The 13,212-nt window shown below is 47.8% G+C and overlaps 1 protein-coding gene across 6 annotated transcripts in view; it reads right to left on the reverse strand.

The window, feature by feature from the left end:
* The window catches only part of LOC309355420 (uncharacterized protein), a 53,699-nt gene that overhangs the window by 13,939 nt on the left and 26,548 nt on the right, over nucleotides 1-13,212 (reverse strand). For all 6 annotated transcript variants that reach the window (XM_081886243.1, XM_081886240.1, XM_081886238.1 and 3 more), the window contains 10 exons: nucleotides 12,802-12,870; nucleotides 12,232-12,303; nucleotides 11,664-11,732; nucleotides 7,711-7,779; nucleotides 6,808-6,873; nucleotides 6,543-6,599; nucleotides 4,901-5,065; nucleotides 3,417-3,767; nucleotides 2,693-2,803; nucleotides 56-97 (listed from right to left, as the gene is read on the reverse strand). In XM_081886243.1, coding sequence (XP_081742369.1) covers nucleotides 56-97; nucleotides 2,693-2,803; nucleotides 3,417-3,767; nucleotides 4,901-5,065; nucleotides 6,543-6,599; nucleotides 6,808-6,873; nucleotides 7,711-7,779; nucleotides 11,664-11,732; nucleotides 12,232-12,303; nucleotides 12,802-12,870 — 1,071 coding nt within the window. The remainder of the gene's footprint in view (nucleotides 1-55; nucleotides 98-2,692; nucleotides 2,804-3,416; nucleotides 3,768-4,900; nucleotides 5,066-6,542; nucleotides 6,600-6,807; nucleotides 6,874-7,710; nucleotides 7,780-11,663; nucleotides 11,733-12,231; nucleotides 12,304-12,801; nucleotides 12,871-13,212) is intronic.

Consider the following 13,212-nt stretch of genomic DNA (forward strand, 5'->3'; position numbering starts at 1 on the left):
AAGGCCACTGCTTCCCCCCATCTCTGCCGTGTTGCTTGATAGGCTTCATACTCACCTTAGGACCTGGAGGCCCAGGAACTCTTGCATGAGTGTTGCACTACAAAGAGAGAAGAGAAGGGCATTGATGCAACCCATAAGGAACACCACCCCCCAACAACTGCCCATGCACAAGTGACAGATCCTTCGGACCTGTGTTCTTGTCAGACTTTGGTGTTTATGTGCCAATTAAGAACAATTTTTGCACATGCCTGTTTATATTTATAAAACATATGTATAGATTTCAAAGTCCATTCATCTTCCCTTAAGAAAACCCCCCCGGGTTTTCTCCTCTCTTTTTTGCAACAACTGGGGGAGTGGAAGGCGGAAATGGAAGGGGCAAGGAAGAATAAAAAGCTGTCCTGCATGCATGGAGGGGCAAGGGCCCAAGGATCAATAGGAAGCAACGGAAGCCTCATAACTATCACAATTCCAGTTTCCATTTAGCTTCTAAAATGTAACCAGGATCACCTTATGCTTTGGCAGGCTCGTGTCTGTGGTCATAATGTCTTGAAAGTTTCTATGAAAATAAGTTATACACAAGCTTGCCTTTGGGGCCATCTCACCCCACTTCTGTGGGATAAGCAGCCTCATATAACCAACATGCTTAAGTCTAATTAATGCACGAAGGCATAGAGCAAGCTGTCTTGAAGTTGAATCCTGACAAGACAGAAGTACTGTTTTTGGGGGACAGGGGGCAGGCTGGTGTGGAGGCCTCCCTGGTCCTGAATAGGGTAACTGTGCCCCTGAAGGACCAGGTGTGCAGCGGGTAACTGTGCCCCTGAAGGACCAGGTGTGCAGCCTGGGAGTCATTTTGGACTCACAGCTGTCCATGGCGGCGCAGGTCAATTGTGTATCCAGGGCAGCTGTCTACCAACTCCACCTGGTATGCAGGCTGAGACCCTACCTGCCCGCGGACTGTCTTGCCAGAGTGGTGCATGCTCGAGTTATCTCCCGCTTGGACTACTGCAATGCGCTCTACGTGGGGCTACCTTTGAAGGTGACTCGGAAACTACAACTAATCCAGAATGCGGCAGCTAAACTGGTGACTGGGGGCGGCTGCCGAGACCACATAACACCGGTCTTGAAAGACCTACATTGGCTCCCAGTACATTTCCGAGCACAATTCAAAGTGCTGGTGTTGACCTTTAAAGTCCTAAATGGCCTCGGCCCAGTATACCTGAAGGAGCGTCTCCACCCCCATCGTTCTGCCCGGACGCTGAGGTCCAGTGCTGAGGGCCTTCTGGCAGTTCCCTCATTGCGAGAAGCAAAGCTACAGGGAACCAGGCAGAGGGCCTTCTCGGTAGTGGCGCCCGCCCTGTGGAACGCCCTCCCATCAGATGTCAAAGTGATAAACAACTACCTGACATTCAGAAGACATCTTAAGGCAGCCCTGTTCAGGGAAGTTTTTAATGCGTGATATTTTAGTGTATTTTTGGTTTCTATGGAAGCCGCCCAGAGTGGCTGGGGAAACCCGGCCAGATGGGCGGGGTACAACTAATAAATTATTATTATTATTGCCAGGCTTGGCTAGGTCACTCCCCCTTACGTTGGGTGGAACCCTACCTGTAAAGAGGTCTAAGTTGGATGCTTCAAGCTAAGGCTGTGTGGCTTAAGCAAGCTATCTTTCTGTTTCTATACAAATAATTTAGAAGCATTCACCACTTTGGAACCTATGTTTTACTGCCTGTGTTTTCTTACCGATGTATGGAAAAACACATGAATATGACTGTTGAAGAGATTGTAAGTAAACCACTTATATGCGGTCTCTTTCTGTGCTAAGGGAAGAGGGAACAGAAGTGGTTTAAGGGTAGCATGACCGGTATGGTCACACTGGGCCCCGCATTGCAGGAGGCGCTAAAACAATGCTTTAGAATGGAGTGCAAGAGGCAGGATGCGTGCAGAATTTTAGTGTTGCACATGGTGCTACTGAAATTTGAGAACTCAAAGTCTGCCACTGGGGGGAATTTTGGAAGCAACTTAGAAGGGATTGTTTTAAAGATCTAATAACCTATATTTCCACTCTTTACTTTGCTGCACATTTTGCGATTTTAAATCTCTGCTGGGGTTCCTCTAACCAAAGAGTACTTGCCCCAAACCTGGATCCAGGCAAAGAATACTCCTTTTTATTTCTTTATTTGATGTTCTGGGGGAGGCCCTCGGTGGATCATGGAGACAGGGGAGAGGAGAAGGAGGGCAGATCGCCCAGAGTGTCTATGCTATAATTTACAGCCAGCTCCTGCTGGGCTAGAGCCTGCAAGCTGAATGCACAGTTCTGTTAATAATAATAATTTTTATTATTAAAGGCACTCCCATCCACCTGGACATTCAAACCATCCACCTGCCACCTGGCAAACCTGAGGACTTCGGGTCAGACCTGGAGGTCAGGTAACCCTAATGCCTTCATATGGCTTTCATGATTACATGGAAGTTGGTTTGTGGGAGGAAAACACGTCAAAATGCAATGTTCCTCAAGACACTACAGGACAGGTGTGGATTGTGGTTAGTGTCGTGTGTCTTCACAAACCAGCGGTGGGAGAGCACTGGATGCAGAGTAAGCAGGAATGTGTACACGGCCTTAGTGTGCCATAAGTAAGCAATCCCAGATGGGTATCAGAGAGCATGCTAGCTCAGAGCAAAGCGTACTTCCACTGACCTGATTTTCGCCAGGAGGACCCATGGGCCCAGGTACACCCTGAGGCCCCATTTCACCTTTCACACCTGGATTGCCAGGAGGGCCCTGTAGGCCAACCTCACCTTTCTCACCCTGCAAGAATAAACCACGAACATTATCACAAGTCCTAAAACAGAAACCCAAGGTTTGTAAGTACAGTGGTACCTTGGTTTCCGAGCATCTCAGAAGCTGAATGCCGAAAACCCAGAAGTAATTGCTTCTGTTTTCGAACACACCTCAGAAGCTGAACGGCTTCTGCTGTGTGTTTTTTAGTTTTCTCAATGGAAATTGCAGATGGCCCTTTGCACCTCGGTTGTCGAATGTTTTGGAAGTCGAACGGTCTTCCGGAATAGATGACGTTCAACAACTGAGGTACCACTGCACCAACATCATCATCATCATTATTATTATTATGAGAAATGTAGGCTTGGTGCTCCTTGCCTCTGACTCACACCCACCCACCCCTCTGCTTCAAGGCAAGCAGAGACCCACTCAAATTGCTTTGGAAATTCAGGCATTTACCTACCCGCTAGCAAAATACCTGTCATTGTTACAGGGCGTAGGTAGGAGGAGGGCTGCAAGTTCACGTCCCTGTTCCTGCCCGTCATATTTAGCTTTCCTCTCCCTCCCTTCCATCCTGCCTTCCTGCTATTAGGCCGCCCACCTCTGACAGTTCACCCATGACCCCACTTTCGGCGCTGCTTACCTTTGGCCCGTCCTTCCCTGGAAGCCCTTCTCGTCCTGGAGGCCCGTTCTGCCCAGGGGTGCCTGGTGGTCCTGGTGGTCCCATGTGGCCTGGAAGTCCTGGATGCCCTTCAGGGCCCATGGCTCCGGGAATCCCCTCTGCCCCCACTGGCCCCGGCATGCCTGCAGGCCCTGTGGATCCTGGTGGGCCAGGCTGGCCTGGTGTGCCAGGGAGGCCTGGAGTACCTTGCTGACCTTCATGCCCTGGAAGGCCTGGGGGCCCTTGGGGTCCTTCCTGACCAGGGTATCCTGGAGGTCCAGGAAGACCTGGGTAGCCCATTGGACCAGGGGGCCCTTCCATGATGCTGACCCCCTAGGAAAAATGACAAGAGGCACAAGGTGTATTGTTGATATTTTAAGAGGCAGAAGAAATATCGTTCAGCGTCTTTGGGAAGTTGCTAATGCATTTGTCAAGATTTGTGACTTCATAGGAAACCAAAGCTAAGATCTAGTTCTTCCTAAGAGAATATACCTGGGTCTGAGTTGGATCACTTCAGATGGGAGGTGGGAGCAACACAATAATATTTCCCTCCACAAAAAACCCCAAATGCAGAAAGCTAGCATGTAAGGGAGAAGACTGGCGCAGTGTGCAGGGAATTTCTTTGTGCTCCCACCCACAATCCGAAGTCCTGATAAAAGCTTATCGCTTCAGTAAGAACTAGGTTTAAACAAGACATGACAGGGCTGCAATTCCATGTCTACCTTGTGCTGATATAATGCATGTGTGAGTGTTGTAGGGCCAAAGCAGAAGAGAAGCCGTTCCCAAAAAATAGCAGCTGCATGAATGGCTTTTAAAAAATAAATAAACGGCAGGCATTGGGAACCTGGAAGGGAGGGCTTTAATACTTTCCCCCTGCTGCAGTCCCAATCTGGATTGGACATCTCTCCTATGCCTGGAAGAAAAGCTTCAGTTAACACAAATGGAAACTTTTCTTTCCATGCAAATAACCGGTGCTGCCTCCGCCAATCCAGATTGGGACTGTAGCATGGGCCAAAGTGTTAGAAACCTCCCTGAAAGCCTGAAAACATTTGCTCATAAAGTTGATGATACTTCAAAGCGCTGGAAAAAGATTTTAACGCACATGGCCCTAAAACCCCCCTGGCCTCTGTGCTTCCAAAGTGTTGCTATCTTCCGCTGTGGATCAATTACATATTGGCACATTCTGGTTTCCCAATTAAAGTGGATTTGGTGCTGTTGCACAACAAACACACTCCCCCTCCATCAGTCTTTTTTGTGTGATAACCAAAGTGATGGGAGAACACACAGGAAGGTGTGTGATGATAGTTGCTTCATGTGACGTCATAACCCCCTCCCCAATAAATCAGAATAAGTGCTCAGAGCTGTCTAACCTCTCCACAAACTTTGTGGAAGCCAATCAGGATGAATGCTCAACAAACAACTCATGAGGAAGTGACCTCAGTTCTCTCCCCCTGACCCAGTCTCACCTTTTCATTTCCACCATTGGCACCACCACATTCTGGAGCTCCTGGAAGGGCCTGGCCTGGGAGTCCTGGGGGTCCTGCAGGTCCAGGTTGGCCTGGGTTGCCTGCTAGCCCTCTTTCCCCAGGAAGTCCTCTTTCTCCTGGAGGACCCTGGTCACCTTTGTCTCCCTGCCATAGGAAAGAACATGGGATGAGAGGCGTGTACTGTGGATTCAGGCAACAGTCAATATCTACAGCAAAGGTCTGTGCTCAATCTCCTGCTGTGCAAAGCGCTTCCCTTCTCTCTTAGAAACCTCTGGAGTCTTGGACTTGCTTAGACAGGCAGACTGGAGCCAATGCCAGCAGGCAACTCATGGTCTGCTTTTGGCACACTTATTTTGAATGGCTTCTGGGAGAAGCTTATGCACACATATTTTGGGGAAACTTAAATGGGCCATGGCTGTTGCTTTAGGGACTAATAATAATAATAATAATAATAATAATTTATTATTTATACCCTGCTCATCTGGCTGGGTTTCCCCAGCCACTTTGGGCAGCTTCCAACAGAATATTAAAATACAAAAAGCTATTAAACATTAAAAGCTTCCCTGAACAGGGCTGCCTTCAGATGTCTTCTAAAAGTCTGGTAGTTCCCCCCCCCCCTTTGACATCTGGTGGGAGGGCGTTCCACAGGGTGGGTGCCACAACGGAGAAGGCCCTCTGCCTAGTTCCCTGTAAATTGGCTTCTCACAGCGAGGGAACTGCCAGAAGGCCCTTGGTGCTGGATCTCAGTGTTTGGGCAGAATGATGGGGGTTGAGACGCTCCTTCAGGTATACTGGGCCGAGGTCGTTTAGGGCTTTAAAGTCATCTTAACTGGATTCCACAGGACTCTTGGAGGTATTTAAGCAGAGGTTGGGTGGCCATCTGTCATGGATGCTTTAGTTGAGATTCCTGCATTGCAGGGGGTTGGACTAGAGGGGCCTCGGGATCCCTTCCAATTCTACGATTCTTCCATACAGAGTGAAATATTTCTCAGCTCACTGTAGGCAAAGAGCATAAGGCGAGACCTGCTGGACCAGGTCAATGGCCCATCTAGTCCAGCATCTTGTTGTCACAGTGGCCAGGCAGGTGCCTAGGAGGCGCCCAGGACCTAAGTGCAATAGCATCCTTCCCACTTGAGATTTATTTGTCTAACAGCTAGAGTCCCCATAGTAACACAGCATTCGGCCAACCAGGTGCTGCCCTCCAGATGTTTTGGACTACAACTCCCATCAGTCCCAGCACCAGGATGCCCTTTAGTGAAGGCTGGACTAACAGCTCCAAAACAATAGATCAGTACAGCTCAACAGCATGAACCCTTCTCAGCAAGGATATACAGAGATGGGGGACAGTTGCAGCTTTTGGGTGCCTGGTTATTGTGCCACCCTCAAAAGGCACAGATTCTTTGGGTGGGTGGGTGGGGGGAGGTAGCAACCATAGTAGTATAGATGTGGACTTCTTTATGGCTGGGGTAGCCCAATAGGTTTTCATTTGCCTTATGCATGTTCTTTAAGACGGTGTTTGAAACTGCCTTTTGTAGACTAGACACACCCTCAGCTGCAGACTGGCCTGGACTTGCCATTACCATAGCAACCCAACACAGGGGGAGAAAGCTTAGATGCGCACCTTTGCACCACGAGGGCCTGGTGTTGCCGGACAGACACACTGGGAAAGATTATGCATCTAAGAAAAACAGAAAAAGTAGTTAGCAATAGATCACCTCTCACCAATGGAGCACAGAGAGGAAGGTCATAACCCAGAGAGCAGGCATAGGCAAACTCCGGCCCTCCAGATGTTTGGGACTACAATTCCCATCATCCCTAGCTAACAGGACCAGTGGTCAGGGATGATGGGAATTTTAGTCCCAAACATCAACTTTCCCCTTTTTTACCCCAATAATGGAGGCAGCGGCTGTCTTGGGAGGGGAAATGGATGAGGTTTCCTCTTTTGTAATCACCTGTCAAAAAGCCAAAAATATAAATAAATTATACATTTAAAACTTTTTTCACCAGGTCAGTAATCTAGGGTTGCCATACGTCCAGGAATTCCTGGACATGTCCTCTTCTGCGGGTCCTACATACCCATCTGGGGAGAATTTTACATTTTAAAGCAAATGTCCTGGATTTTTTTTGTTTAAATGTGCATGGGTGGCTCTGCTTCAGGTTCTGGCAACCCAGGCTCTGGTTTAGGCTTGGCAGTGGTGGAAATGCTATCAGGTGATTGCCCTGAAAAAGTTTAACCATTTTTTGTGTCCAGATTTTTACTTGAAATGTGGCAACCCTAATATAGACACACCTCAAGGCCCTCCAGGGCCATATCAGAAACTTTAAAGCAGACACCCCCCCTCTCTGTGTGTGTGTGACAACTCACCCCCAACTTTCTAAATCTACCCTATTATTTCATCCCATCAGAGTTCCTTCCTTCTGGGTCATTTCCACCTGATTATTCCAGACTTTATTTTTTTTTTCTTCTTTCCCTCTTTCCATGTAACTGTAGAACTGGAAGGACAATATCTTATCTGACAATATTTTATCTTACTGGGTGACCTTGGGCCAAGTTACATGGTCAGCCTGACCTACTTCACAAGATTGTTGTGAGGATGAAAAAAATGAGTAGGAGAACCACATATGCCATCTTGAACTTTACGGAAGAGAAGTGGGATATAAATGTCACAATACTGATTTAAAAGAAATAGTGCTGCCATTCCAGGCCTCTCTGTCAGGCTGCCATAATTCTGTCTAGGCTTCTTCTTCCACCATGACATTGACTTCTTGATCGTGAACTGCCTACATACCTCTTTTCCCACAGAGTCCCCCCTGATCACGGTCAGGTGAACAGAAGGAGTCAAGAGTTGCGGTTCCTCCTGAGATACAAGATGACAACAGTTAGGAAATCGAATAACCTCCCTGCCATTTTACGTTGCTAAAGGTGCATTGTTACTTTCCATGTAACTGCAGATCTGGAAGGGACAGTATCTGACAAAAATAAGGCTCCATCTGCAGTATACGTTTAAATCAGTGTTATAGCACTTTGAACAGACACGGCTTCCCCTCAGAGAATTCTGGGAACTGTAGTTTGCTAAGGGTATTAAGAGTTGTTGGGAGACTTGTTCCCTTCATGGAGCTAGAAATCCCATAGTTCCCTAGGAAGAGGGGCTGATTGTTAAACCACTTTGGGATTGGTAGCTCTCTGAGTGGAATAGGGATCTCCTACATGTTATAGTTCAGAATTTATCTGGTTAAATTCCCCTGGTGTGTGTCACCTGCTGACGTCAGCTTACAGCTGGGCGGAGACAGAAGCTGGGCGGGACAATCCTTGTATTGTTCAGTTCCCCTGTGCTCCTGAGGGGAGAAAGACGTACTCTCTGTGTATCTGAGAGAGAGTAATGGCGGCCAAGAGTGACGGACTTTAATGCTGTAATGTTTGAATAAAGAGCTGTAAATAGACACACCTGTCTATGTGTGCTTGCCTGGAAACTAGGCTGCTTTACACGCTACTCTGCTACAAGCCGTGACTGAGAAGAGACAGCAGGAGTTATTGCGCAGCTTCGGAGGAAGCGTGCCGGACCGCTGTAAATGATTGATTGGGATCGTAAAGCTGTCTGAGGTCGCGGCCCCATCGATCAGGGAAGATCGATATCCTTCCACAGGTTATGGGGTCAGAAGACGCTCGTAAAGCAGTTGGTGTGAGCTCCAGGAACGCTTTGAAGTCAGCGTGGGTACCGGAGAGCAAGGATGATTAATTGCCTGCTTCCGTGAGACAGTGAGAGCTTCTGATACACAAAGAGCTGAAGGCTGAGACGCAGCTGAAATATCGTTTCTCCACGGAAGGGTAAGCCGGAGGAAGCTGGTACGGAGTAAGTACAGCTTGGGGCACCTTGGGAGAACGGGAGAAGATGGCTGAAAGCCAGAATATACCGCTGGAAAAGCTCACTCTAAAGAGTTGGGCAACGTGGTCCAGAAGAATAAGGGGATGGTTCTTGGTTGAAGGCGTCTGGGAAGCAAGTCAATGGGAGCCAAAATCACCCCTTAGCCGGCCAGCAGCTGGAGCAGGCGTGGAACTGAGCCAGGTGGTCGGGGTAAACAGCAGGGAGAAGAGTCTTATCAAGTTTCTGCGAATATGGCAGTGTTTGAAGACGGCGGAGTGGAAAATTTCCAGCTCAGCCTTGTAATAGACTCTGCAGCTAACCGCAACATGGTTCCAGAGACCCCTGCAGTCGAGAGGTGGAATTGCACAGCAGTTCCGAAGGGACAAACTATTAAGTTCGCGAATGGACAGAAAACTAGAGTTCTCAAATGCACTAATGCCTATCTTTCTGTTTTACAGGAGACGGTGGATTTTTGTATTGTTCCAGAGATTCATCACTGTTTGCTATCTGTGCCTTATTTGTTAAGTAAGGGGTTCAAAGTTTGTTTTGAAAATGATGTCTGCACAATCTCCAAAGGGGGGAGGTTACTGGCCAAAGTGCAGAAGGGACAGAATGACCTTTTCATTCTTAAAACGTCTCTTGGAGATGAGGGGAAGGTTGAGAAAGCACAAGCGTTGCGTGCTACAGTTCCCAACCAGCGTACTACAGTTCCCGCTCATAATGTTACATGTGCATGCGTATGGCATCAGAGAGCGATTCACAATCCTTTAGAGGATTTGCAGGCGTTGCCTGAGGTTGTTACAGGTTGTAAGATTAAAAATTGTCAAAGTGCCATTAATTGTGACACTTGCAAGCAAGCAAAGGTGAGAGGGTGCAGTTACCCAAAGGTGGAACGTGTGGCCACTAAACCTTTTGAGTTGGTACACATAGATTTGGCCGGTCCTGTCAAGGAACCAAGTCTGGGGGGGCCAGGTTTCTCCTAACTTTTCTGGATGATTTCTCGCAGAATTCCTGGACTCACGGTCTCAAATCCAGGGAGGATGCAGCACAGCTGATCAAGAGCTGGATTGAGGGGGTGGAACAGAGGTTCTCCACCAGGGTTCAAGCGATCATCAGTGACAGAAATGCTAAGTACACTGGTTCTGCTTTGCAGAAGTTCTTTCTGAAGAGAGGGATACGTCACACAGTTAATTCACCCCAGCAAGGGGGGGTGGCAGAGCTGAGGAGTGGAGCTCTGGTTAAGGCTGTACAGGTGATGCTGAAAGAAGCCAGGTTACCTCCTGAGTTTTGGCTGGAGGCTACTAGGGCTGTGTCATTCACCTGGAATCGTGTCTACAACTCATTGGTAGGTGACACTCCATTTTCTCTGTTGAATGGCCGCAAACCCCAGGTTCACTTTCTGCGGACTTTTGGGACTCCTGCGCTTGTCGCTTTGCCTAAGGCTTTGCAAGGGCCAGATGGAGCCAAAGTCCAGAAAATGATCTTCTGTGGGTATGAGCCAGAAGCCCGTGCATGGCGGTTTGCTTACCCGTCAGGTGATCAGAGTAAGGTGCTGATCAGTAAACACGCTGAGTTCTTAGAGGAGGAGGTGAGGTCAAAGACTCCTGTCAGGCGTGATGTTCTCTCAGATTGTCTCTCTGACCCAGAAGACAGTTCTGATGAGGCAGAGGAAGAAGAGGCTGAGGCTGCTGATGACGACCAGGTCACTGACCAGGGTCAAGAGCAGGATGTGGCATCTCCACAAGCTGTTAAGAGACTGCCCAAAAGTGAACCTAGTTCTCCTGTGAGTGTAATGGAGAGGATTCGAAGACGCTTTAAGTCAGAGAGTGAATCCCATGATGCAGAGGATACACCTGCTGATCAAAATGAGTCAGGGGGAACACCTGAGTTTGTGCCTAGGAGGTCCAGTCGCACAACGAAAGGTATCCCACCAGAGAGGTATCAAGCCACAGGTGCGTGGGTAAGTTTCGCACAGTGCGATTCTGAGAGTTGTGAGGTAGTTCCACAAATGCCAAACAGGTTTGCCAAGGGAGGGCACAAGGCATTGGGGAAGGGATCGATCTCACAAGGTGTTACCGAAGATGTTACACAGGTATCACGCAGGGACACAAGGGGGGGTGTTATAGTTCAGAATTTATCTGGTTAAATTCCCCTGGTGTGTGTCACCTGCTGACGTCAGCTTACAGCTGGGCGGAGACAGAAGCTGGGCGGGACAATCCCTGTATTGTTCAGTTCCCCTGTGCTCCTGAGGGGAGAAAGACATACTCTCTGTGTATCTGAGAGAGAGTAATGGCGGCCAAGAGTGACGGACTTTAATGCTGTAATGTTTGAATAAAGAGCTGTAAATAGACACACCTGTCTATGTGTGCTTGCCTGGAAACTAGGCTGCTTTACACGCTACTCTGCTACAAGCCGTGACTGAGAAGAGACAGCAGGAGTTATTGCGCAGCTTCGGAGGAAGCGTGCCGGACCGCTGTAAATGATTGATTGGGATCGTAAAGCTGTCTGAGGTCGCGGCCCCATCGATCAGGGAAGATCGATATCCTTCCACACTACAGTCCCTGGAATTCTTTGAGGAGGCCATGACTCCTTCGGAAGTTTGCCCAGAAGGGAATGCAGCCCTCAGGCTGAAAGCTGCCGCCCCCGCCATCTTGAGTGTATTGCTTTGCAAAGTGAAGGTTAGGTAGAGTTTGTGTTAAAATGCGAACCAAATCTACCAGTAAACCTTACCTGCAAAACATACACATATACTTTCCAGGAAGCTGGTATAGCAAACATGACGGTTCTGCTTATCCTGGTTACTGTCCCTTGAGTTCTTTCCCCCTTTCCCCCTTCTTCTATAGTGGCATTGGCTTCTTGATAGCGAACTCCCTACATACCTCTTTCGCCACAGAGTCTCCCCTGCCCACGGTTTGGTGAACTTCAGGAGTCGAGACATGTGGGTCCTCCTGAGACACAAGACAATGACAAAAATCAGATAACCTCCCTGCCTGTTTACATTGTTAAGGTGCATATTTGTAATGAAAATGTAGTTAGACCTATCAAGATAACCATTCATATCAATCTGGGATTTGGTGAGGGAAGTGTCAGTCAGAGGTCATGGAGCTTGGTCAGAGAGTCAAGGCCTGGCATTTCACTCTCTAGAAATTAACCACTCGTAGAATCCTGAAAAATACGCCATATTGTTTTTGAGCAAAGCTGTTTCTGTCTATGTCTCAGTGTCAATGACTGTGTCATGTGGGTGGGTAGGCCTTCCAAATAACCAGTACAATGTATTTCAATGTATCTTCCTAAATCACCAGGGAGGTCCTGAAATATTTCAAAAAGTCCTGGGCAATATACCTACAGAGGAGTGGCTGAGATTAACTGTATTGGTGATGATGCCTCACAAAAATATGGCATGGATTACCAAACCCCATGGACTACCAAAACCCTGTATTGACTCACTTCAGCCTTCTGAGGATGCTCCTTTGTAACAGTCGCTGGAGGCCACCAAGATTTTTCAGTCACAGGCTGTGCCTGAAAGGTGTACAGAGGAGCTGTTAGTAGACATTCTGGGAGATTTAAAGAAAAGTGTTTTCTAACTGGGCAAAATGAAGAAACTGGGAATTCTCTAAACAGTGCATCTCTGATGATGGTTGCTATTCAAGACCAGCCACTTTGATTCTATCCATACTGCAGGTTAAAACTGGCTTCACTCTGTCTCCACAAGGAACCTTGAGAATTGTAGGTCTCTGAAGGAAAGCAAGGATTCTCTAACAGAGAATTTTCAGTGCCTCATAAAAAAAGAGTGGGAATTAAAATGGTGGTTCCCCATGGCACTTTAGTGCTATATATTCACCATAGCAAACCCCCCCCCCACCAGAAGGCAATAAACTAATGGATGTTTACTCAGATATAGGTTCCGTTGAATAAAGGACTTGCTTCTTCTGGTTACTATCCCTTTAACTCCCCCCACCCCCTATTCCTTTATTTCAACGTGGCACTGTTTTTTCCAGAACAGAATCCCAAAGGTACCTCTTTTGTCTCAGAATCTTCTTGGATTGTGGTTTGGTGAACTGAAGACATTGAGGGTTTTGCATCTTCCTGAGATAACAAGATGGTGACAGTTAGGAAATCCTATTTTGTAAGACACCAACTACGATGCCAAGTCTTCTCCTCCCTGCCACTGAGCAGGCCTCCCACCCTCCAAAGCAAAGTGCTGCTATCTTCTAATGGTGTAGGAAGACCCATGAGCTACACAACGCACACATCTCTCTGTTTTTCAAAATGGTAGCCGATTCTTTAATTTGTTGCTTTCTTCACTCCCTTTGCTTAGTCATTTGCAGAGGTTTTTCCATGGAATGCCATTTGTTTCGATTGAACTTTAAAGAACAGGTTTCCATGGAGAAACATCTGGAGCAAAAGAGAGAGAGAGAGAAAGAAGGC

This window comes from Podarcis melisellensis (genome assembly GCF_964234715.1).
Source record: "Podarcis melisellensis genome assembly, chromosome: 13".
Taxonomy (NCBI): Eukaryota; Metazoa; Chordata; class Lepidosauria; order Squamata; family Lacertidae; genus Podarcis; species Podarcis melisellensis.